At 46.0% G+C, this 21,673-nt stretch overlaps 9 protein-coding genes across 9 annotated transcripts; 6 read left to right on the top strand and 3 right to left on the bottom strand.

Annotated features, from left to right (window-relative positions):
* Nucleotides 1-153: 153 nt before the first annotated feature.
* Nucleotides 154-783, top strand: F9C07_9368 (uncharacterized protein; the record flags this gene model as incomplete). The annotated part of the gene is made up of 2 exons (XM_041289211.2): nucleotides 154-195; nucleotides 253-783. The coding sequence occupies 2 exons, from the start codon at nucleotides 154-156 to the stop codon at nucleotides 781-783; spliced, it is 573 nt and encodes a 190-aa protein (XP_041141841.2).
* A 24-nt stretch (nucleotides 784-807) lies between these two features.
* On the top strand, nucleotides 808-1,953 carry F9C07_9367 (uncharacterized protein; the record flags this gene model as incomplete). Its single annotated transcript, XM_041284508.1, has 1 exon — nucleotides 808-1,953. The coding sequence occupies one exon, from the start codon at nucleotides 808-810 to the stop codon at nucleotides 1,951-1,953; it is 1,146 nt and encodes a 381-aa protein (XP_041141840.1).
* Nucleotides 1,954-3,306: 1,353 nt separating this feature from the next.
* Nucleotides 3,307-4,148, top strand: F9C07_9366 (glycoside hydrolase superfamily; the record flags this gene model as incomplete). The annotated part of the gene is made up of 4 exons (XM_041289210.2): nucleotides 3,307-3,495; nucleotides 3,555-3,804; nucleotides 3,856-3,904; nucleotides 3,962-4,148. 4 exons carry the CDS (start codon nucleotides 3,307-3,309, stop codon nucleotides 4,146-4,148), a joined length of 675 nt encoding a protein of 224 aa, XP_041141839.2.
* Nucleotides 4,149-4,441: 293 nt separating this feature from the next.
* Nucleotides 4,442-4,909, bottom strand: F9C07_2224772 (Mss4-like protein; the record flags this gene model as incomplete). Its single annotated transcript, XM_041284506.1, has 1 exon — nucleotides 4,442-4,909. One exon carries the CDS (start codon nucleotides 4,907-4,909, stop codon nucleotides 4,442-4,444), a length of 468 nt encoding a protein of 155 aa, XP_041141838.1.
* Nucleotides 4,910-5,189: 280 nt separating this feature from the next.
* F9C07_2124806 (phosphoglycerate mutase family protein) lies at nucleotides 5,190-6,375 on the bottom strand. Its single transcript, XM_071509077.1, has 3 exons — nucleotides 5,978-6,375; nucleotides 5,903-5,921; nucleotides 5,190-5,847 (listed from the first exon to the last, which is right to left on the bottom strand). Exons 1-3 carry the CDS (start codon nucleotides 6,321-6,323, stop codon nucleotides 5,727-5,729), a joined length of 486 nt encoding a protein of 161 aa, XP_071363420.1. The 5' UTR covers nucleotides 6,324-6,375; the 3' UTR covers nucleotides 5,190-5,726.
* Nucleotides 6,376-8,920: 2,545 nt separating this feature from the next.
* F9C07_2206445 (uncharacterized protein) lies at nucleotides 8,921-10,172 on the top strand. The gene is made up of 4 exons (XM_071509637.1): nucleotides 8,921-9,035; nucleotides 9,106-9,144; nucleotides 9,275-9,409; nucleotides 9,574-10,172. Exons 1-4 carry the CDS (start codon nucleotides 8,973-8,975, stop codon nucleotides 10,015-10,017), a joined length of 681 nt encoding a protein of 226 aa, XP_071363419.1. The 5' UTR covers nucleotides 8,921-8,972; the 3' UTR covers nucleotides 10,018-10,172.
* Nucleotides 10,173-10,393: 221 nt separating this feature from the next.
* On the top strand, nucleotides 10,394-11,077 carry F9C07_2098887 (uncharacterized protein; the record flags this gene model as incomplete). Its single annotated transcript, XM_071508894.1, has 4 exons — nucleotides 10,394-10,644; nucleotides 10,668-10,794; nucleotides 10,830-10,916; nucleotides 10,976-11,077. The coding sequence occupies 4 exons, from the start codon at nucleotides 10,394-10,396 to the stop codon at nucleotides 11,075-11,077; spliced, it is 567 nt and encodes a 188-aa protein (XP_071363418.1).
* Nucleotides 11,078-12,560: 1,483 nt separating this feature from the next.
* F9C07_2124799 (uncharacterized protein) lies at nucleotides 12,561-13,370 on the top strand. The gene has a single exon (XM_041284507.2). The coding sequence runs from the start codon at nucleotides 12,724-12,726 to the stop codon at nucleotides 13,195-13,197; it is 474 nt and encodes a 157-aa protein (XP_041141836.1). The 5' UTR covers nucleotides 12,561-12,723; the 3' UTR covers nucleotides 13,198-13,370.
* Nucleotides 13,371-16,609: 3,239 nt separating this feature from the next.
* F9C07_2276617 (uncharacterized protein) lies at nucleotides 16,610-18,281 on the bottom strand. The gene has a single exon (XM_041284503.2). The coding sequence runs from the start codon at nucleotides 17,944-17,946 to the stop codon at nucleotides 17,260-17,262; it is 687 nt and encodes a 228-aa protein (XP_041141835.1). The 5' UTR covers nucleotides 17,947-18,281; the 3' UTR covers nucleotides 16,610-17,259.
* Between the last annotated feature and the right edge of the window lie 3,392 nt (nucleotides 18,282-21,673).

Below are 21,673 nucleotides of genomic sequence, written 5' to 3'. Positions count from 1 at the left end.
TTGAGGCGAGCAGCGGTTAGAACTGCCAGCAGACTGGGGAACATGGAACCATCACAAGCACTCAGCCACATCCACCACGATAAGAAATAATAAATAGGAATGCCTGAAAGGCCCAAGAGCCCAGCTGGTTCGTCTTCATCTACATCTGTCAACATGTCTACTCAAACAAATGCAGCAGCCAACGACGAGTTCCCAGTACGCCCATACCACCCATAGACAGAGCCTGGAGAGATGCTAATGCAATAGCAACAGGTCCTTCCTCGATGCGTCAATCCGGAAGGCATCTTCTGGACTGCTATCTGGTATGTCCCTACCTGTGCGCCCTCATTCCCGGTATGTGCCTATTGCTATGAAAAGCACATCCAACCCACTCCCCACGCAGGCCTTTTCGAGGCCGTCTGGTTAAAAGGGGGGGATACCTCCCTACTCTGTCAATGGAATACTCCGCGGGTGATGGCGCACCTGGCCGCCGGCGACTGGGACGCGATCAACGCCTTCATGATCGAGCGGGGGAACCTCCCGAATTGCAAAGGCCCGGCAGGTCACACCGGGCTTGATGGCTCCCGGTGGTATGGGATGATCGGCGCATGGGAGATTCAGGGCTTCGTGATATGCGAAACGTGCTATCATGAGCTGGTGGCGTGGAATCAGCTCAGGAGTTACTTTGCCACGACGCCGACAATCAAGTCGGATGCGTCATTATGGACATGCGATGCGGCGGTGGTGCCGCTAATAAAGGAGGGACTCCGTCGGGCGATCGCGTCACCCAACCGCTGGGATTAGCTGCACCGCCTTTTTAGAAGCCGGATGGAGTATCCCTCATGTCTGGAGATGAAAAACCTCCAAGCCAGCTCGACACATTGGTACGCCTGTAAGGCGGTCCCCGACCTGGTCGTGTGCACGGCATGCTACCTGGACCACTTCGTGTTGGACTACGCCAGTTCGTGGGAGTTCCACTCCCTCACGCCAGAGCAGCAACAGCAGCAATTCGATTGTGGGATGCAGACACTTCAAATCCATGCCGCCTTGGGTATCTGCAAACAAATCGGTTTCGCTGCAAACACCGACGAGTACGACGGCTTCGAGACATTGGCCAGGATGATCCTTGAGTCCCCTCCATGCGATACAGATGACATGCGCAACGCGACCTGGTACGCCCCCAAGGGTTGCACCCTCGATGTATACGCCATCTGCAGACGGTGCCTCCTAGGCTTCATGGCCGCTCCTGGGTTCGCTCTAGAGTTCAAAGAAGTCGAGCCCCGGCCTGGTGGCAACCGGCTCTGCGACCTGCACCCTACAACACCACGATTCAAAAAGTATCTCACAAAATACGCGGCCGCAGTGAAGCTAGCAGACTTCTCCATCTTCTCCGAATATGTGTTGGAGTGGGCACCATTGCCCGAATGTCCCCGGAACGAAGCCTACACGAACCGCAAATGGTATGGAAAGGGCTGCTTCACTGCATGTGCACTCTGCTACAAGGAAGTCATGGAGGGCACGAGCCTGGCCAGCCATCTCGACTGTGCCGTGGTCCCGAACGAAAACCGATGCCAGATGTACTCTCCCAGAATGCGGAATCTCTGGCGGCAAGCTTGCGAGAACAACGACCTAGACTCCTTCCTGGTGCTTGCGAAGGAGCGCATGAATGCGCTTCTGTTGATGAACATGGAGAGGAATCGCCAGTTCGCCGAGATGAGCATTCGTGCGTCGCAGAGGAACACCTTGATGCTGGTGTCCACAATGAATTCGGGAATAGACGCAATTACTTCGGCGGCAGGAGCTGATAACGGTACGAGGTGGGGGAATTCGAGCATTGGATACAATTGGCATACTAGCGCAGGGGCTGAGGGTCGTTTGCAGTTTGATCAAGCAGTGGGGATGAATGTCGTGCAGGCCTCTTCAGACTTTGCGAGGATGGCGCCTTTGTTACGAAGGTGGGCTGAATTGGAGTAGTCAGTCCTTGAGATTGTAGATCTACATTATTAGTAGATTCCTTATTAATGTATTACGTCTAATCTTTATCTATATGATATTCAAGAGTATACTTGGTTTAGACATTTAGAGTCAACTACCTCAACTTCGCCCCTGGTCAGGCCGTCTGTGCTCTCGGTGAAGACTTGTACCTTCTGTTCTGGACTGAGACTGTAATGCCAATAGAAAGCGTCGTGGTCGTGGACCTGTAGTGATGCGTTCCACGGGTCGTTTCTTCTGCTGATAGTCCAAAACTATCGGCTCCTACGCAGCTATTCTGACCGAGTCGAATCTTGAAAGCGTTCTGGCTTCGCTGAGAAGCTGATCATGTTTCCTTTTGTATGGAGTTTTACCTGCTGGTGGATGAAGGCTAATATCTACATGCCAACGACGTTCTGGATTCAGAATGAAAATGATCATCAAAACAGCTCCAATATTTTTCTTCTTCTCTGTTGAAACTCGGGCGTAACCCGATGTTGTGGTTGTACAATTTACCTGGCTGTATTGCTTCGGCTGCATAGCCTTGAAGTAAGCACCTAAATATTAGGATGCAATGATATGACCAGGAAGGTGCACTACTGTTGACAACTAGCCAGACTTGCAGGCACCCACATTTACCATACAAAGTTGCACGAAAGCTCTAATACGCCCTGTGAATTTTGTTCTTTTGCGGGCCACTCTCTCTGCCCTTGTATGTATATGTATTTACTTTATTTCTCGATATGCCAGCATCCTTATAGACATGCCCGTTGAATATACTTCGTAGGGTGTTTTAGGCCTTGTCCGGCGCGGTCACCCTTACTCCCTGGCTACAGTAGGTCAATGAATTTAAATTAATTAATCAATGAATCAATCATACCTGCGAATCCCACATACCTTTGACACAATCTGCTCGCATAGCTTAGATACCTTGAACTCAGTCACGTTCGAACAGCGACTCGCCTTGCTTTCCTGTGCCAGCACTAACCAACTTTAGTTAAGTTTGAGTGAACTTATTCCAAATTCAGATTTAACGCCCACGTCGATCCAGGCTGTATTTCCATAGACGCTGGTTGAGGGCATAATATCCCAGGCCAGGCTTGGGTGGGGCCCTAGCGGCCCTATCAGTCCCTGGGGTTTAGCCGTCTCTTCCTGGCCCTTTTCAGTGACGAAGCTTCGGGAGTAACTAAGGCCAAAACCATCGCTGTTGGGAATACTTCGGTTAAACTCAATTGATACCCTTACCCGTGCTCGCTTTTCCCTATTTAACCCCCTGCCATTGCTTTAGGAGAATAACTTCAATATCATCAATGTCGTCTTCGTTGTCATTCAGAACTGCACCAGAAGACCTTGAAAATGAGGGGGTTCTATATTCCCTTACTAGCTGCTATTGGTTCCAGCGGACAGACATATGCTGCCCTCGCGCCAGCAGCCACTTCCTTGTCTTATGTGATAAGTCCCCCTGTGGCTGATGGCGGTAAAGCATGGAGGAATGCTGATGCTCAAGCGGCAGAGCTCGTGGCAGAGATGACTCTTGAAGAAAAGGTGAGCTCCAACCCCATCTTGCGCTGGTTCTGGCAAGGAAAGCTGATTCTTCACAACAGGTAAGCGTTGTCACGGGCCAGACAGGTCCATGTGCGGGAAATTCGGGCAAAGTTACCCGTCTTGGGATCTCGAGAATGTGTTTCCAGGATGGCCCTGCGGGCGTTCGACCGAGTCTTGGAAACACCCAATTTCCTTCAGGCGTGACCACTGCAGCCACCGGGGATGTCGACCTCATCTACGCGCGCTCCTACGCAATGGGCAAAGAATTCTACGATATGGGCGTCCATGTTGCCATAGCCATGGTGACTGGTAGGTTGGAAGTTACGAATCTGCTATCGACGATCTAGGCTCACGTCACAGGTGGCCCTCTTGGGCGTTCTCCTTATGCTGGTCGCAATTGGGAAGGCTGGCAACAGATTCACTGGATTTCTCATGCATATATGTGTTTGTTTTAACCCACTGATAGGTATGCTGATCCCTACGGTACGGGAATTGCAAGCTGGTATGGCGTTAAAGGCATGATGGACTTCGGCGTCCAGACGTGCTCCAAGAACTTTGGATTTTATGAGAAGGAAACTTATAGGCAATCTCCGTTTTGTCCGATATTGGCCGCCATCCTAAATGCATACAAACAGATCCCAGAGCACCATTAATTGAATAGAAGGACAGGCTCCTTCACTATGTAGATTCTAGAAAAATCTAGAACATCCAGATTTTCAACTATGTAATACCAAGAAAAACCCCCTCACGTTTTCCAGGTTCGGGGCGGGGACTAGCGAGTTCAAATGCCGACTCTAACAAGGAGTCAAGAGTAAATGAGAACAGTCATTATCAACCTCTCGCATACAATCTCATGCATACGATGCATTCGTAAAATAAAAGAGTGCCTCTTATATCACTTTTCTCCACAATTTGCAGTTTCTTGATTGGAATAGACTACAAATACCTATAACCCTTCCGGTACAACCCCCCTCATCCTCTCCAGAATCCCCATACTCCGCTCCCCCCCATCCTCCGGAATAACAAACCAAGCAGGCTTGCATTCTAAAAAGATATGCGCCCCTACCTTCTCCGGCACCTTATCCTTGGATTTACTCTCATCAACAGTAACAGCCACAATGCCCACCTCGTTTGGTTTGGCATGGTAAACCATTGTCATGGGACTGCGGCATACACCACAGATTGTGCGAGTTGCATACTCGCTGAGATTGATTTCGACAAGACGGTCTGACCTGGTCCACTGGAAATGAGATGAATCCACGTTCGTGAATGCTGCGAAGGGAGAGCCGTGCAAGAGGCGGCACATGCGACAGTAGCAGTATGTTAACCCGTACAATGGGGCTGTTGTGGCGTATGTTGTCTTTTGACAGTAGCAGCTTCCATAGATGACAGGTTCTGTGGTGGATGTTGACATGGTGTATTGTGCTGTGGGATGGTGCTATTTTTGGCTCCTCGGGGTAAACAGGCTATCATGCAGAGTAGTGACACTATGGAGAAATATTCATTATCATGAATTTGCGTGAAATCTCCTGCAGTATAAGTAGAACCGTTCTCGGTTATGAATTGGTAAGCGAGGGGCGTTTATACGAAGTATGACATCATCGCCCAGAGACTGGTGGCATAGAAGCCGGGAGAGGATTGGTCATCATTGCTAGTTTATATGCAGAATTACCAGCTTCAGGGTGAATTATAAACGGCCAGACAGAAAAGGGAAGCGAGATAGGAAGCGCGAGAACAACGCGAGTGGGAGAGTGCTAAGAGACCCAGAGTAAGTTATCATGACTAGCTCTAGGTACAGCATCTGATAATGAATGAAATACCATATTCATGAGCTGTCTTCATGTGTAAGGGTATCTAGATGCTACTGTTTAATACGAATTGACAAGATGGAGTGCCGCCATTAGGCAAAGGCTGCTGTACAACGCTAGAAAGAAACCCACTAATCATTGAAAGAAAGCAGAGCGTTTTATTGTCTGCCGAAACAGTGAATGAAGATCTAGAAACTGGAAAAGAAATTAAGAGAGCCCCAGATATTCACATTTGCAACAGCGCCAGAAAAAGGGCATGCGTAGGACCTGCGAGGGACATTTTATTGAGCATTCCTGCCTGAGAGCGCTCATACGGATATGTCTTGTGCATCTTGTGGCCTCGAGTACCCATGTTGAGAAATCATTCAACTGCTAAATCAAGATCCCTTCATCTGGTCGTTGCAGTCCTTAGGCCTGTCAACGCTACATCGCTGCAGTGAAAAGCTTGACCTGATCCTTCTTTCCATACATAGGATGAACTTTGCCACGCTCCCACCGACTTTCTCTTGTTTCCATCAACCAGGCCTCTTGATCGTGACTGGACCTAAAATCGTGTTCGAATACATAAGCACGTGTCTCACAATTGTGCCATCCAGTACCTTGGTGGTGATAGGAGTCCTCCTAGTCGTCAGTAAGATAATGCAGAAATCCACCGTGTGTGATGAGAACAATACCCGCGTCGTCATCCCCATTTGAAATCAACTCTCGTAATTTCGCGCGCAAGGACAGTCGAGCATCACGGGCTCGAGCTCTGATTGAATTGTTGCTCTGACTATAGCGGCTTCCAGCTTTCTTTTGGTTCCAGCCATCTTTCACGAATGAAAGGTTCACAGGCCATTTCTCCCTTTCCACGACGCGTCGTAGGATGTCTGGGTCCGATCCAATGTCGCACGGGCCGCCTGACAGTCCCTGAGCCTCAGAGAACGCAACAATCCTTTGGGGTTTGAGAGTCGACGTTAGAGCTGTCTGGAAAGCCAGAGGCGCAGTTTGATGGGTTCGGCACATAGGCGAAGATATCATAAGTGAAATTTTCGACTGGTCAAAGAAGGTGCCTTTACGTAGCGATTCACATTAACTCCTCCCAGTTGGTGTCAAACGTGGATCAGGAATGGTAGAATGGTATAGCAACCGCCACCAACGTTATGAAAGCCTTCCTCATGACGAACGCAATGGATGGTCGGTGACATTTCCTGTAATTCCAAGGTCAGTAGAGCAACAGTAGAACTTGCAAGACGACAATGTCAATCTTGACAGCCAAAAAAAACCCCTACCGTAATGGTGGGGATGGACGGTTTATGGAACCAGACTCTTTCGCTAGCAGATGGTATAGATACTCGCTTAACAAACGTAAACTGTCACCTTGGAAGTACATCGAACACCTGAGCTCACTACATTAGCTCGTGGAGCGTGAGTAAGCCAATCACGACTCTCCTTTGCCCTTGCTTTTCTAAGTCTCCAGGTGGCTAGTATCATGGCAGCCTTATTTGGAAATTTATAGTGGAATTGTCTTTGAAAACTAAAGGAATCAGAACGGTCCTTTGGCCCAACATTGTCAAGGTTTTTGAGCAAACCATGCATTTTAATCAAGGAAACGGACCAGGATTCAGTCATTTCCGACACAAAAACTCTTTTCTATTCTTCTTTTACGTTTTTGAAGCGTGTCATTGAAGAGCTGTTGATTTTCAAGTACCCGAGAATTTCAATCGTTGCGACTCTCACTTACTGTCAGGCGGCTCTGAATCTTCATCAGGTCTTGGGCTTTTGGTGCCGAAGACTTCCGTGGCAGCCAATATCATCGGCACACCCGGTGCCTTGTTTACTTGACTGGTGAGCGAATTTGGCGACCTTCAACCGACGAAGACATTGAAAGTTCAGAACGCCGTCGAAAAGCACCTCTCGGTCAAACGTGCCGGAAATTCCCCAGGATCAATCACCATCTGTTCGGATTGAGCATCTTGGACGTGAACGCCCATCGGCATTTCCCAATCTATGGACTAAACTATTCTGCTTGTTTGGCATAATTATGTCTGAGTTCTTGACCGAGTTCTTTGACTCAGGCTTCACGGTCATCTTGCCACTACAGGCCCAAGAGCTCAAGATTCCCCGGGCTTCGCGGGTATGGCCCGCGACTGCCTTTTCACCTGTAATTTCGAGCACCTTACTCATATTTGTTCGTCTAGGTGATATTTGGGGAGGGTCAAAAACAGGAACAGGCTTCTTCGCCCTGATATGTCAACCACTTGATTCCGGGGAGAGGTCAGGAACGCCGTAACTCGAGAACGTTGCAGTAAACAATGAGGCAACGCAGCTTCGTCTTTTGTACATCGTTACCTCGTTGAATTCCAGGAATGGTCACAGCTTCCGCAGACTGTCAATAACGACTTGTTTCGAATTCTAGATAGTTGAAAGAGCTTTTCCGTATCAATATCGTGTTGTTCGTTTTCATTTATCATGACTTTAATTACCTTTCCCGAAATTGTCTATTTTATGGCATGGAGAATTGTAATCAGCCTCTCAGTTGCGTCCACAATAGAAAATATGCCCTCCAAAGTACTCATTAAACTCCAAATCGCCTAACGCCCGCATCTAAATTGAGTGCAATGACAATGAGAAAGCTTTTCCTTGAGAAAGCGCAGTATCAAGCGTCCACACATCGTATGCTGGAGGCATCCTTCCAGAATCTTCATACCCGGGTGGCTCACTTTCTGTCTCGAGCACACCCTCATGTATCGGTGCGTCATGTGCAATATGACCTCTGTGCAAAGAATATGTTGCGGCAAGCCAATGTTGAACGGGAGTTCAGTCCACCAAGGTCTGGGCCTGTTGAACAGAAGTGTCCTTCGCCGATGACAATTCAAGCCTTAGTCGATGGCTCACGAAAATGCCTATCTTTTCAGGGGATATCTCAATCATAACAGTGCTAGTCCTCGGTGGTCTCCTGGCTGCGGGCAATGTAGTTGGTTTCATGTCGCTCGTGACCATTTAAGCGAGTAATCGAAATGGTACTTGGGCTTACTTGAGACCATTTGTCTTTTTTCCAGAAGACAGGATCCTCGGGTACCCGATTGCCTTTTTCCTACACAGATTGTACATGTGTGCTTTTATCTGAATCGGGGCCAAGTGGTGAGGAAGGGTGCTTGTGTGAAATTTCGACTGCTTTTGCCAGTAACCATCTGACCTCGCGAATCACAACTTCCTCGATTTCAGAGGGACGACCCCTCTCTACCAGGGGTCCTTCAAGCAGAGCAGTCCCGTTGGGCGTCCTTTTTGACGTTCAATTGGGCAGGTGCTCACGCGATAGGAACAGCCTGGTGCTAAATGGTATCTCTTGGAACCTTCTGAAACGTTCAAAAACAAGCGACGTACTGGGAACCATGGTACGGCAGATTTGCAGCTCGCATGTTACTTCAAGCTTTTCTCCTCTCTCCATCTTTGCATGTGCAACCAATGCATATGACGTTGGGTAATCGGAGTGTGAGTTGTCGGGCTCAAGGGCGTTAGAATCGCGAGGGAGAAATCCAATGACAAAGCTTGGTCTCTTTCGTTGGCTGTGGCTGCTCCAGTTGGGCGAAAGTCTCAGCACAAGCCACTACTTCTGCATCAGTAGCTTCTGGCTGCTTTTTTCTCTTCACGAGTTCCGAAATTGCCCTTCACTTTGTTGATAGCGCGATGAACTGCGTCACCGAGACTGACACTAACGGTGCCGTCGACTTGCCTCCAAGGATGCTCATGGTAGAGATATGGCGCCGTAGAGAGAAGTAGTGTATGTTCTTCATAAGGCGTAAGAAGACGTTGTGTGCAGCCGGCGCACTATCTCGACAGTAGCCAAGGTGCGAGGCAGGTATGGAGATGAGGGAAGTGTAGAAGAAACTGAAAGAAAGGTGATTTTGTGCCCACGAGGCCCTCTGACGCGGTCTTCAAGACGCAAAGTTTGAGGACACACCTCATTGTTAGACCATGTGACTGTATAGATGTACAGTGACCTTAGTCCCATAGGGAAAGCCAAGAGAAGAGTCCCAGTTGATGAAATATCAAGCGTCGAATCGATGTGGGTCTCAAGGACCGAGGCCATGAACTATGTTAGAGAAAGTGCATGCTTGCAGAAGGTTGATGCATTATGTGGATAATCTTATGTATTGCATGCCGAGCGCAGGCATAATATCCCGTCAAGACCGCAAGATAATCAAGGCATAAAATGACTATATGAATCTCCAATCTTCACCCCACTCATAGACATATTCGATCCAACGTTGAGATGACTCTTCCATAGCTCGACGACCCCGAATCTTCTCAAGCACATTCAAGGCATTCGTCACATTGGGACAGCGCAAGAGTATCCACAGATGCTTGGGGCGGGGTTGGAGTTGATCACGAAATCGCGAGGAAGAATGTTCGTATATTTAAGAGAAACCCTGAGGGGGGAGGGCGTGTCATTGTGAATAATAATGATAAATTTCCTCAGAAGGAGCTTCAAGACGGTCTAGCTTTATGGATCACTGTTCGTGATACCCGAAGACCACGTGGATGGAATGGGACTGCTGAGGTCCATTTCTTCGTTCAGAATGGTATTGCTGGTAATTCGGAGGACTTGGTCCGTTTGTGCGCTGCGCCGGTTCTCAGGCCCGAACGGACCGACAACGCTCCAAGTCATGATCCGTTCATCCCAGCCATCTCTCGTCCCCGGATGACAGGTCTTCGAATGCCTCCGGCATAAAGGACGAGGCGCAGTATACAGCTCCGGAGGCGTAAGAGATGAAGTAAACTCCACGGGTAACTTGGAAATAATACCTCGTATACACACAACGGCGAATTTTACCCTGTCGGTGGCGTTATTGAGGGTCGGCATGAAACTCACCTACCACATATCAATGACTATATCCGCGCCGAGGAAATTCAAGACCCATCGATAATCGAAGCATCCTGACTGGGGAATGGACATGTAGATGAGTGTGTCCAGCTCTTCCCTGCAAACAATCCCAATAGTGTCCATGGGTGGGTGCTCTTCATTGCTGACCCCATTGGCGGGCTTGAGGTCCTTCGGAAGGCCAAGGCAGAGGGGCATGGCGATACACCCGCCTTCTCCCGCAAAAATGAATCTTGGACACTGTCGTCCGCCTTCTCCTTATGTCACCGGCTATTCTATCAACGAGTTCCTCTCCAATGAAACCCATATTGATGTAAACGAGAGATTGGCAAAGCTCATGAATTCTGTCAAGGAAAAGTTAAAAGGTGAAACTGGCATTGAAGACAATGATATTTACCAAGTCCCTGTTGTATTCGAAAGAGGAATCTGCTGGGGTCCAGACGACGGTGTGAACCCCGAACGTAATTGCAGCAGCAAGTATGTAATTGCGCTATACCCAGGCCTATAAATGTGCCAGTTCTGAGCGGCAATGAATACTTAGCACCGGATCCTTGGGGGCCTGTGATTAATGGGGTGGATATTATGAAACAGAGAATAAGCAATGGTTATCAAAGAAATCAATATCATGTAACCTATATGGATGATTGGTATTCACATCATAGGGATGGGGGCGAGATTCATTGTGGGACAAATTCCATTCGGGCTGTGCCGCAGCCTTGGTGAAAGGTGAAGGGAAGTGGAAGGGAATGGTAGGTACATGATAAGATGCACTGGGAACTGGGTATGAAACTATTCTTGGAACATACAGACGTCCCCCGCCGAGGTTACAAGTGAGCTGACCACTGAAGATGCCAAGGGTGACCCCCTGCGCTTTATTGTATTTAGTCTATACAGAATTTTAGAACCCTAAGTCACCTGAACTGTGACCTGTCTATAGCACTTAAGAGTTGATATCAGGTCGGGTTCGGGGCGGGCCAAGCCGGGAACCCGACGAACGCTAGTTAATAGACATCATATCAAAAAGGGCGGGCGAATATGCAGAATCTAAGCTAACAAATCATCATTTTGCAGCGCCTACCGCTCTAGGTGTATTGCGTACCATAATTGATATCTTCCACCTGGCTAAGCTAAAAGGTAGGTCATTATGGTAGCATGCCATTGGTTATCCAGTATGTCCCCGCCATGTTCGCGGAGCCCTCTTCAGTTTTACTATGGCAATAGAAAGAACACTCGTTTGCCTCTGTGATCTAATGGGCTGGTCTTGTGTCATATGAACAGACCGCACGAGTTCTAGACGCTCTGGAACAGGCAAGAGGGCTACCCCAAGGCTTAAACTCACAACCTTCCCACAAACTTCGAAACACCTCTTGAGACCTCAGCGCGTATCCTATCCAGCTCCCTAGGGGCAACGATAGCAGACCTGACAGCCGCACCGATTATGCCAAATTATCCCTATATTGGGACGGCAACGGCAATCTCTTAGTACATCACGCGCCATGGGCGCTCATATCTGGAGCTCTGGCGTACTTTTGGTGGCATGGCTGGTGGTTCAATCAAGTCAGGTTTTTGGTCATGTCCCAAACGAGTGGGCTCGCTCACTCGCTTGTGGAATACATTAACTGTAGTTACCATTCATAGATGAAACAGCAATGCATGCATTCTACCACCACGCCACTATCACTGGTAAACCTCTCGCACATAATAACATGTGCTGGTCATCCGTGTTTCGGTACGTATTCGTGCTGAGGTTCATATCATATGAAGCAACTAAAAAGAAGAATGGTAACCCATACCATCATCGGATTGGTCTAGCCTATTGAGAGTTTCTCTTTGAACTTTCAGGTGCAGCAGAATCACTTGATTTCGAAAGGTTGTGGCGAATTACGGGGGCTAGGGTGTTACTGTTTTCAGTCACAGACACATCCAAGACAAGACTATACTAATATGCTTTCAATAAGGGTTTTCACAAGTACATCTAATTCTATCCATACAAGGCGTGTTCCATCTATGGCATATAGTACTGCGCAAAAGCATTTCCGAAAGCGCGGTATTCTTGGTTCACGGGTCCATGGTACCCTGCGGATAGTTTACTCCGGAGTATGACATAGTGTACCATGACAGTTCTTTGGAGAATGTCCGGATATAGTAACAGATAATTCTGCATAAATGATAGCGGCTTCTCCTATTGCATGTTTATGAGCGTGTTAGACCAATGTATGGACATAAGCTTATTCTCAGGTTATAGAAGGGACTTGCCTCTTTGTCTAGCCCATAAGAGAACAATGGAAACGTCATAGAGACAAGCATGATCTTTGAACGGATGCTTCCCTTTTTTCTATTGGCACAGGTAGGGTTGCAGCGCGCTAAACATGTGTCGTCATGATATATCTGTGGGTTTATTCTGGTGGAAAGGAAACCTATATAGAGGCGCAACATTCTAATGCATCCCATCGCTTGCTCTCCCAATTCTCATCATTCTAATATTTTATAATCAAGCTCATACCATACAAAAAAGACCAATTTTTTCATACCTCCTAAGAATCTCCATAAAACACCATGGCTGATATCCTAGCCTTGGAGAAGGACGGACCCTATGGTGGCTTTGGGGGCAGTGCCTATGATCTGAGAGATCAAGAACACAAAATAAAGCGTATTGAGGCCTGGGAGGCGGAATGGAAGGGCTACCCTGTCCTCGGTGCACTTAGATTCCAATTTGACAATGGCCACCAAAGCGGGCGTATCGGGGGCAGAGATCCTCACACCGACTATCGCCCCGTTCCTCCTTTCGAATTTAAGGACGGTGAAAAAATAGATCACATGACCGTCTTTGCGGGGCACAACGACGGCTATTTCAACGGCCTCGAGTTCCACACAAACAAAAACCGCAACTGGCATGTTGGTGGAAGGGAGGGCGAAGTAACGCCAGTGCCACACCTTGGTAACGGTGAATGGGCTGGGGCTACAGGCAGAGATGACCGCCATGGTGCTGATGCCGTTGTGGATAGCATGTGTCTCTATTTCAAGAAGTAAAGAGATACGTTATGTTCTTGGATTACTGGATCAGACTCATATTGCCGAGGATTTAATACCGTGTTGAATATACCGTACATGATCACCTGACGCACGTCCCCACCTGCCGCACGAATTTCTGTATGGCAACCAACATTAAAAATGAAGCTTTAAAGCAACATACTAAATAAATTATACTTAGATCTTTGATGTAGCAGATATACGATGCTAGTAAAGCTATATACAGCTTTTTTTCAACCCCGGAATCGTTGTGGGAGGTGTATTTGTCTTCCACGAGGATTTATAGATACACTGCTCTCTGTATCAATCTGAGGCTCTGGGATAGTAATATCTTGCTTCTTTTGAGATATAGCTGGCTTAAGACACTTCTTCTTGCCTTTTTGAAGCACTCTGAAGTCATTTTGAAGCTGGTTATCAGCCTCCTTAGCCAGGCGCTCTTCCTCCTTCTGGCTCTTCTTTTGCTCTGCTTCAAGGAGGCGTAACTCTTTATTAGCTGCTCTGATTTGCTTTCTTTTCTTAACTAAGCGTTGCTTCTCTAGCTTCTCTTGCTGCCGGCGAAGCATTTCTTGCTCTTTAGATGTCTTAGCAATCTCTATAGCAGCTTTCTTTTTACTCTGCAGCTGCCGCGCTTGCTGTATCTTGCCGGGCGAACAAAATATAGTATAGCTATCCTCTGGAGCTCTTAATTCAAATAAAAAAGATTTCCCACGCTGTTGCCTTTTCTTCTTATTCAGATGGGTGTTCTCAAGGCCCTTGCAGCGTAGCTTTAGCAAGATATACTCTGTTGAGAGATGGTGTATTGTAGAGCTAAGTTCTTTTGATCTCTTATTATATATATCAGAGATAATCTATCGAAGAAGCTTTTCAATTCTTCTCCAGTTATCTGTATATAGTATAGACTGGGATAATTCACTGCTAGATAGCCGTTGATTGTCTTCTTTGCTAAATCGCTTTAGAATAATCTCGGAGTCCCAGAGCGATATGCCAACAGATTTCTATATAGAATTAATATTGTTAGATAATAAAGCTCTTTCCCAGCTCAGCTAAAATAGACAGAAGAAATCACGCTTTGTAATTTGACTTAGACCCTGGCAGGTATATGAAAAGGTCTCCAATTTATTGCTATAGACTATTGAAAGCGGTCCGAAGATACCAATATCAGGAGACTGTAGAGAGTGTATTGAATATAGTGGATAAGTTATTAAATAAATTCGGTTCTCGGTACAGAAATTTATAAACTTTATTATAATATAGAATCCATAGCTATCAAGGATTAACAATCTCTATTATCTCTATACTTTGCTCTTTGTCTCCGGATTAAATAGATCTCAAATCCATGCAAATCCAATATTATTATTTATTCAACTACTTGCTGAAGAGATAAAGAAACAGCGGTGCTTCATAATATCAAAATCCTGGAACCAAGAGTCTTGTAGATTGCTTGAAGCTGTCTGGTAAATAAGTTCTGGTAGTAGAGCTGTTCTATCTACGCAAATATAAGCAATTGTAGTAATCCACTTACAATTATTATTTTGTAGATGCTACTTTATTCTATTCTACTTATAGTAATGTTTGGAAAAGATTCTTTTACTCTTAGTGAATATTTAATAAGAAATCCTTTTTTGTCTATATTATATATATTCTCAGACTGTATCTTATATTCCTTGATCTTTCTGGCGAGTAACTCAAAGTATAGAGTATATTTAAACGCTAAATCAGCTCTCTTATATGTAGAATTAATTCCAGTAGTATAGCGAGAGATCAGCTTATTTTGATATTTTATTAGAAAACGGCTTGGCCAGTGCTTTCCAGGCTTTATTCCTGAGATTTCTTTTGCAAAATTCCGAAGTATCTCAGAGATAGGAAACAGGCCTCTCTCAGAGACTTTGTTAATATAACTTATGAGAGTTTTGACCTGCTGGCTATTAAGTAATCGCTGGTTTTTGTATTGGTTCTCTTTTAACCGCATAACACCGCGGTGACGCCTTAAGAGAGTTGTACAATCAATGTTAGATCTTTTCGCCACTCCTGCATATTTAAATGACCCTCCTGGATGTAAGGATTCTAAAAAAAACAAGCGCCTCATCAATTGAGCCCATATTGACGGAGTTGTGGTGGTTTGAAGTTGAAGCCAAAAAGTCGGTGTATATAGAAACCTTTCAGCTGGTGAAATCGATGCCTGGGAGATGAAAGCCACCCGGAGAGGTCTCCGAAATCTGGAGACTTTACCTGAAGGGCAGCCGATGCTGGACCTTCTTGCGGAGTAGATAGAAGAAGACGATGCTTACTTCAAAAGTATTACTGCCAGATCGAACGGCTAATTCAAGGAATCTCGTGTTGACTTTAGTGCCAAAGGAATTACTTTGTGTTAGTTCGTGGAGTGGTTTATAGGAATGGACGCCAAAGGAATATCTGAGGGCACACGGCGTCCTTATCTTGATATGATGGCACCGGCGCATCCGGAACATTATTCCCTTGGTCCGTATCCGCTTGGTATTATTGAAACTGTTGGCAGCACATCTGCCGTGTACGCATCGAAATGACTCCTGAGGTACTAGACTTGGTATTAGAATATGGCGATTCTGTATATGATATTAAACTCGTTGTGACTTGGTCTCTAGAAGATAGAATAACTTTTTTCTACAGCTTTTAGGAGTTTCCAGATAGAGAAGATGGGCTTAATCTTAGAATACGAATTATTTTTCCTGTCGTATTATCTCAGATTTTGTTCGATGAATATAATAAGTATCTGGCTATCGAGTTCAAGAGCTTCATCAATGCCGCTTATGAGAGACTTCATGGTTAGCTAGGGAAAAGCTGCAATAAAGTTTTGTTAACCACATCTTGAAAACACGCAAGTCATGCAGATCCTATGGCCCACCTTCGACGAGTGAATAACTAATGAGTTTTGGCATCTGTCCAGTTTCTCGTTCGAAATCTGTATTTATGCTCTCCCGATGGCAAAGCAGCAGGGCATTACAGTAGGGTTTACTGCTTTCGCTGGTATTGGCGATGGGAAAACAATTCTGAGATTTTTGGAATCTATATGGCGAGGGTATCAGAAAAGTACAAGGACCTCCCATTGCAAATACTCAAAGTGGACTATTATTAGCCTTACTTCAAAATTGTACAGTAAAATAGATCCGACGTTTGTTAGACAGATTGTAGAAGAATTGATGAATATCGATAGCCTAGCTGAACTCTACCAAAAGCTCCATCTAACAAAAATGTGATTAGCTTTTACTTTTTACACCACAGACCCCTATATTAGTTTTTATCCACTGAAGTAACCCATAGTTGTGGATAGATCAGAGATAGCTCCTGCTGAGTAACCAGCTAGATATCCTTTCGTTATCCAATGCGGAGAACTCGAAGAGGGCATTGTGGCCCAGGATATTAGCGGACCGTCGTGGTCGAGCCAATCTCTTTATATCACCCCACAGCCTGCGAAAATAAAATGCTAGTCTGCAGTTCTCGAAGGCGTTGATCATGTCCCAGCATTGCGTGGTCGCCGATGTCAGTTCTCCAATACCAGCTCGGCATGTCTCTGATGCAAGACCGGCCGAAGATATTTTATACGACATCATCCTTCATTGCGGTTGTCCTGAGCTTGACCTGCTGCTGTAGTCTATTGTAGATTGCTTTGCATACTACGAATTTATCAACACGTTCAGAGGTGCAAGTGCTAATTAAACCTTGGCAGCAACGGCGGTCTGACCGCTGCGATGCGGCCAAAGACATCCCCGGGGAATGCACCAGCCAGTCCCCAGAGCCCTTAGATGGTAGCTCGATTTATGCTTAACACAACTCTTCCCAAATAGTACGCAAAGGTTGAGTTCGGTCCGTCGGCGTCATGGCATGTTCCATACAGGTGCCTAAACGTGTCGCCATATAGGGAACGGGATAGAATTAGCAACAAGCATCGGCAGGTAAGCTAGAATTCTCCATAATTTGTATCTCAAATACAAATATGTAACATAACATAAAAAAAAGAGTTACCGCAACTTAGCGACGTTCACGGGAAAGATATTAACTTTTGACCAAAAAGCCATAAAACCTCAACTATAATCGGCTACCCTGCTGAAGCATTTTCAATAAGGTCTTACTGCCCGGTTCTGGCAGTCCTTGATCGTCAGTTGGGAGTCTCTGTGAAGCAAAGGCCAGAAATACTGCTTCCCAGTGTTCGTCGTTGAACTGGAACAGCAGAGCTCCATCTGAGTAGACACCGTTATCAAACCGAGGAAGGCTGCCCTGGTTCATATGAACATTATGGATTCCAGATCCAAATGATGAACCAAAAATATAAATGGTTGCGGATTTATCGATAGCATTATCAAGAATGGGCCTCATCTTGTCCAGGATGTCATTGTCACGGCCCGGAATATCGTGTGGCAAGACCAGTGCAGACTTGAAATCCAGCAGGTCCTTCATGCGATAAAGGTCAACACCGTGTAAATCAGGTTGTTCTGAGTGATGGTGTCTGTAACGATAATGGTGGAAATCCTGGACTAGATAAAAACCAGGGTCCAGGTTCGAGAGGCTGTCCGTGATGGAATGGGTGAAGTTGTCAGAAGACCAAAATACGAGGCGAGACTCTGTACCATTAGATTTGACATTGATTGCAGCCCTCCGCTCCCTCGAGGAATCATCAGTAAAAAAGAGCTGGATGTGCGGAGTGGGATCGTTCGGTCCATCGACAGTATACCTAGTGGGTTTACCAACCCAGACGCCGTAGTGGGGAACAGGCATCTTCTTTGAATCGAAATCAGTCGAAGTTCGAGATAGGACGCAGTGTTGAAAAAAATGGTGGCTGTAGTCTACAAGGTCTGACTTGTCTTGCTTTGGCCCTGGCGGCGTTGCTACTTATGCTTATCGTGAGAGTCAGCGTCGGTCATGCCAACAATAGAATTCTGCACCGTTACTATCTGAATTCATAGAATAAACTTCTGAGTTAGATCACGCCATCAGACAGGCACTTCATATAGAATTGCCAAGCCGGGGGTTAGACAAGTGATCAGTGCGGACAGATCATATGATCTGTAGAAGTGGTGGTCTAGGCCCTGACTGCGTAGATGGGAGCCGTTTGCGGATAACAATCGAAACAAGAGGTTCATGCCGCACAATTAAGCTTTACGTTATTTTATCTTGGCATCGGATTAACACCAGCTATGAGTCGGTTCTAGGCTTTGGCTACTAGGAAAATGATAGTCAGCTGAGACAAGGGTAAAAGTGGGGTCGAAGGAGCTTCCAGATATCCAGTTAGGATCATAGTGCCCTAACACAGAAGTTTCAGTAGGCTTCTACTTCAACTGATCAAAGGGCTCTCTGCAGCGAGAATCCCAATAGAAAACCGTATCCTTCCGGATTAGTAAGTTTGGTGGTCTCGCGATCCAGCTGTAGTTTTTTATAAACTTCCGGTAAAAGTTCCAGAAGCCTAAGAATGATCGTATCCCTCTTACTGTACTTAATATATCCCAGTTCTTCACAATACTAACCTTCTCTGGGTCTACTTTCACGTGGAATTCACATTTCTTGATACTGGCCTGGAGACCTGCTTCTCTCAGACGTTGTAGGACTTTCTTAACATGTTCCTGGTGCTGCAACTCTGCATCACTAAAGATCAAGAGGTCATCAATAAAAACCGTTACAAAATCATCCAGCAACTCCATGAAAATGTCATTTATAAACCCCTGAAAGATTGCCAGTCCGTTGGCTAAGCCGAACGGCATGACTCAATACCTATACATTCCATAACGGGTCCTGAACGTGGTGAGGTCCTCTGCTTCTGGTGTCATCCGTATTCAGTAAAGTCCTTGGCATATGTCCAGTTTTGTGTATATCTTTCCCTGACTGATCCTGCCGAGAAGCTCTTCCACCAACAGTAGCGGGTAACAGTCCTTCTTGGTAACAGAGTTCAGTTTCCGGTAATCCACACAGAAACGTAATCCTCCACCTGGCTTCTTCGCCATCAGAATAGGATACGCGAATGGAGCGGTGGGTAGTATAATAAAACTCTTTTTGAGGTTCTCCATGAGGTACATCTTCGCGGCTTCAAGCTCTTCCTAGGACATCTTGTAGTGGGAAGAGTAGCCAAGAGCATTGGTGGCCTCAAGCTAAATGTGGTGGTCACAGTCCCGGGACAGGCAGCATGTCAGATTCCTTTTTTAAAAAGGCATCGCTCCAAGGGCGACAATAAACAGGCGGATCTTCTTATAACAACACTTCCTTGTCGTCTTCGACCTTTCCCGATAGCCGGTGGGCTTCTAGGGCTTTATCAAGCTCATACAGACTGATGACACAGGTCTCTGTTCCCTCCTTTTCCATATGCCGACGGAAGCCTGCAGCGCCAATGAGTGTTATATCAGCTTACAACTGTGGTGTCTGTCAAGAAGCTTGCTTGGGCCTGTAGGGCGTTGTCACTTTCTGATTATGTTTGCCACTAAAGGCGTCTTGCACAGTCATCCATCTCTTGTGTCCTTGGAGATTTATATCTACCAGTGTCCTAAGCCTTTCTCTCATCATGTGATGACTGCTCATTCATAGATAGCGATTCCTCGATAGGAAGCTAGGTATGGTAGCGTTTCCAACTGAATTCAACTATGGGAGGGAAAACACTATCATACAAGGATTGTGTTGTGGGAGGTAGGCCTGCCCAACCACGTGACATACAGGTCATCACAGTGAGTCTCAAAAGTTCACCATTCAGGAAGTTTGGAACAAGCTTAGTGGATCAACGACTATGTATTCACGAGGTTGTTATGCCTTCTTATCGCTTTCCGCGAGGGGTCAGGTCAAATAATACACACAGAGTAATTTCTTCGCTACTATGATCTGTAGCCACTTTTGGACGGAAAAGTTTACTGTATGTCTGTTCAACTACCTCTCTAGCACTAGCTTTACACTTTGGATGAAGAACAACTGACAGGATTGAAGGAAGACACCAGGTTTCAAGACTAACTACTCGCGCGATCATTTCAGCTAGTCAAGAGAAGACTGTTGCTGTTAGGCCTGTCACGGATAGAGGTTTAAGCAATCAGTGAATGAGTTGGAGTCACATGACCCTTTGTCTATAAGGGCAGCACAACATGATAGCTTAATGTTTTCTTGTCTTTTCCTCTCTTTAGCTTAGTCCCTTCGTGATAGATTACCTAATCAACTATTGATTCAGCCGAGTCCCTTACAAGGCCGCCTAGATGCTGCACGACACCGAAACCGTTATGATGTCGATACCAGCATTGGAATACCAATATGAAAGATATAATAGTCTACAACTAGAAGACCCGAGCACGGGAATTGAGTAAATCTGATATGATTAATCGGGCGAGTTCCTGGGTTATGACCATGAAATAACAGACCTTTTGAACAGAAAAGATTTCGGACTTCTAAGCACGGCAATCAGGATCATTTCGATGATCATCACAGCTTATTCCTCTTCTCAGGAAATGGATATCCGACAAGTTCCCAAGCTTCCCTGATCTTATCCACATGCACGCCAGCATTCTCAATTGTGAGATCAGCGAAGTCTTTAAATTTAGCTTTGCCATTTGTGCGGAGCTTACCACTGCTCAGAGCGCGGTACCAGATAGGACCAGCACCTTCCCACGCATATCCTCCAATCTTAGTAGCTGCAAGATGGAACGCACGATTAGGGATGCCAGAGTTGACGTGAACGCCTCCATTATCGTCGCTGAAGGGGAGTTTCTTGAAACCCCTTCAGTGTGCAGGCTGACGATCATTTCCCACTCTATCCTCATTATAAGCTGTTCCAGGATTCGCCATATCCTGGAGAGCCTTGCCATTGATATCTGTAGCGAAGATTCCCTCTCCAATAAGCCAGTTAGCCTGGTCAACAGTCTAAGAGGTGCCTTCACTCCATTTCTTAACCATAATACCAAAGACATCTACAATAGACTTTTTAAGAGCTCCACTCTAGAATTTATAAGGGAGTAGACTTATATACTCCACCACGCCATAGGTAACTTCATAAGCAATAACATCAAGCTTGTCTGTAAAGCCATCAAAGATCACTCCATCTCCATCGCCAAAGACAAATTCTCTGCCATTATAGAAAGCGTTATAGAAGTCTCCAGCATATATAAAGCCATCAAGCTTCATACCCTTATTATCAAAAAAATCTCTCTAGAAGAAATTAAAGTAGAAATCATAGGTCCTTCTAAAGCCATTATAGCACTTATTCGCATTATTAGTCGGATCTTACTCAAGGGTGAGTAGCGGTCCACCCTCATGAATCAGAACCTTGTTACGAGAAGAAAAATCAGCACGTGAATTTTGCGCATCATAGACTATACGATTCGGGCGGCGTGTAGCTGGTCAACATTTATTAGGGGTCAACATTAGGGTCAACATTAGGGTCAACATTAGGGTCAACATTAGGGTCAACATTAGGGTCAACATTAGGGTCAACATTAGGGTCAACATTAGGGTCAACATTAGGGTCAACATTAGGTCAACATTA

The sequence above is a fragment of the Aspergillus flavus genome, chromosome 2, assembly GCF_009017415.1.
Source record: "Aspergillus flavus chromosome 2, complete sequence".
Lineage (NCBI taxonomy): Eukaryota > Fungi > Ascomycota > Eurotiomycetes > Eurotiales > Aspergillaceae > Aspergillus > Aspergillus flavus.
Note: the sequence above shows the minus strand (reverse complement) of the source record. Positions and strands in the feature narration are given on the sequence as shown.

Coding starts and splice junctions, on each gene's coding strand:
- F9C07_2276617 (XM_041284503.2), bottom strand. CDS start 17,946: ATGCCTGTTCCCCACTACGGCGTCTGGGTTGGTAAACCCACTAGGTAT.
- F9C07_2124799 (XM_041284507.2), top strand. CDS start 12,724: ATGGCTGATATCCTAGCCTTGGAGAAGGACGGACCCTATGGTGGCTTT.
- F9C07_2124806 (XM_071509077.1), bottom strand. CDS start 6,323: ATGATATCTTCGCCTATGTGCCGAACCCATCAAACTGCGCCTCTGGCT.
- F9C07_2206445 (XM_071509637.1), top strand. CDS start 8,973: ATGAACTGCGTCACCGAGACTGACACTAACGGTGCCGTCGACTTGCCT. Junction 9,036..9,105: donor TGCCTCCAAGGATGCTCATG/GTAGAGATATGG, acceptor CGTTGTGTGCAG/CCGGCGCACTATCTCGACAG. Junction 9,145..9,274: donor GTAGCCAAGGTGCGAGGCAG/GTATGGAGATGA, acceptor GTGACTGTATAG/ATGTACAGTGACCTTAGTCC.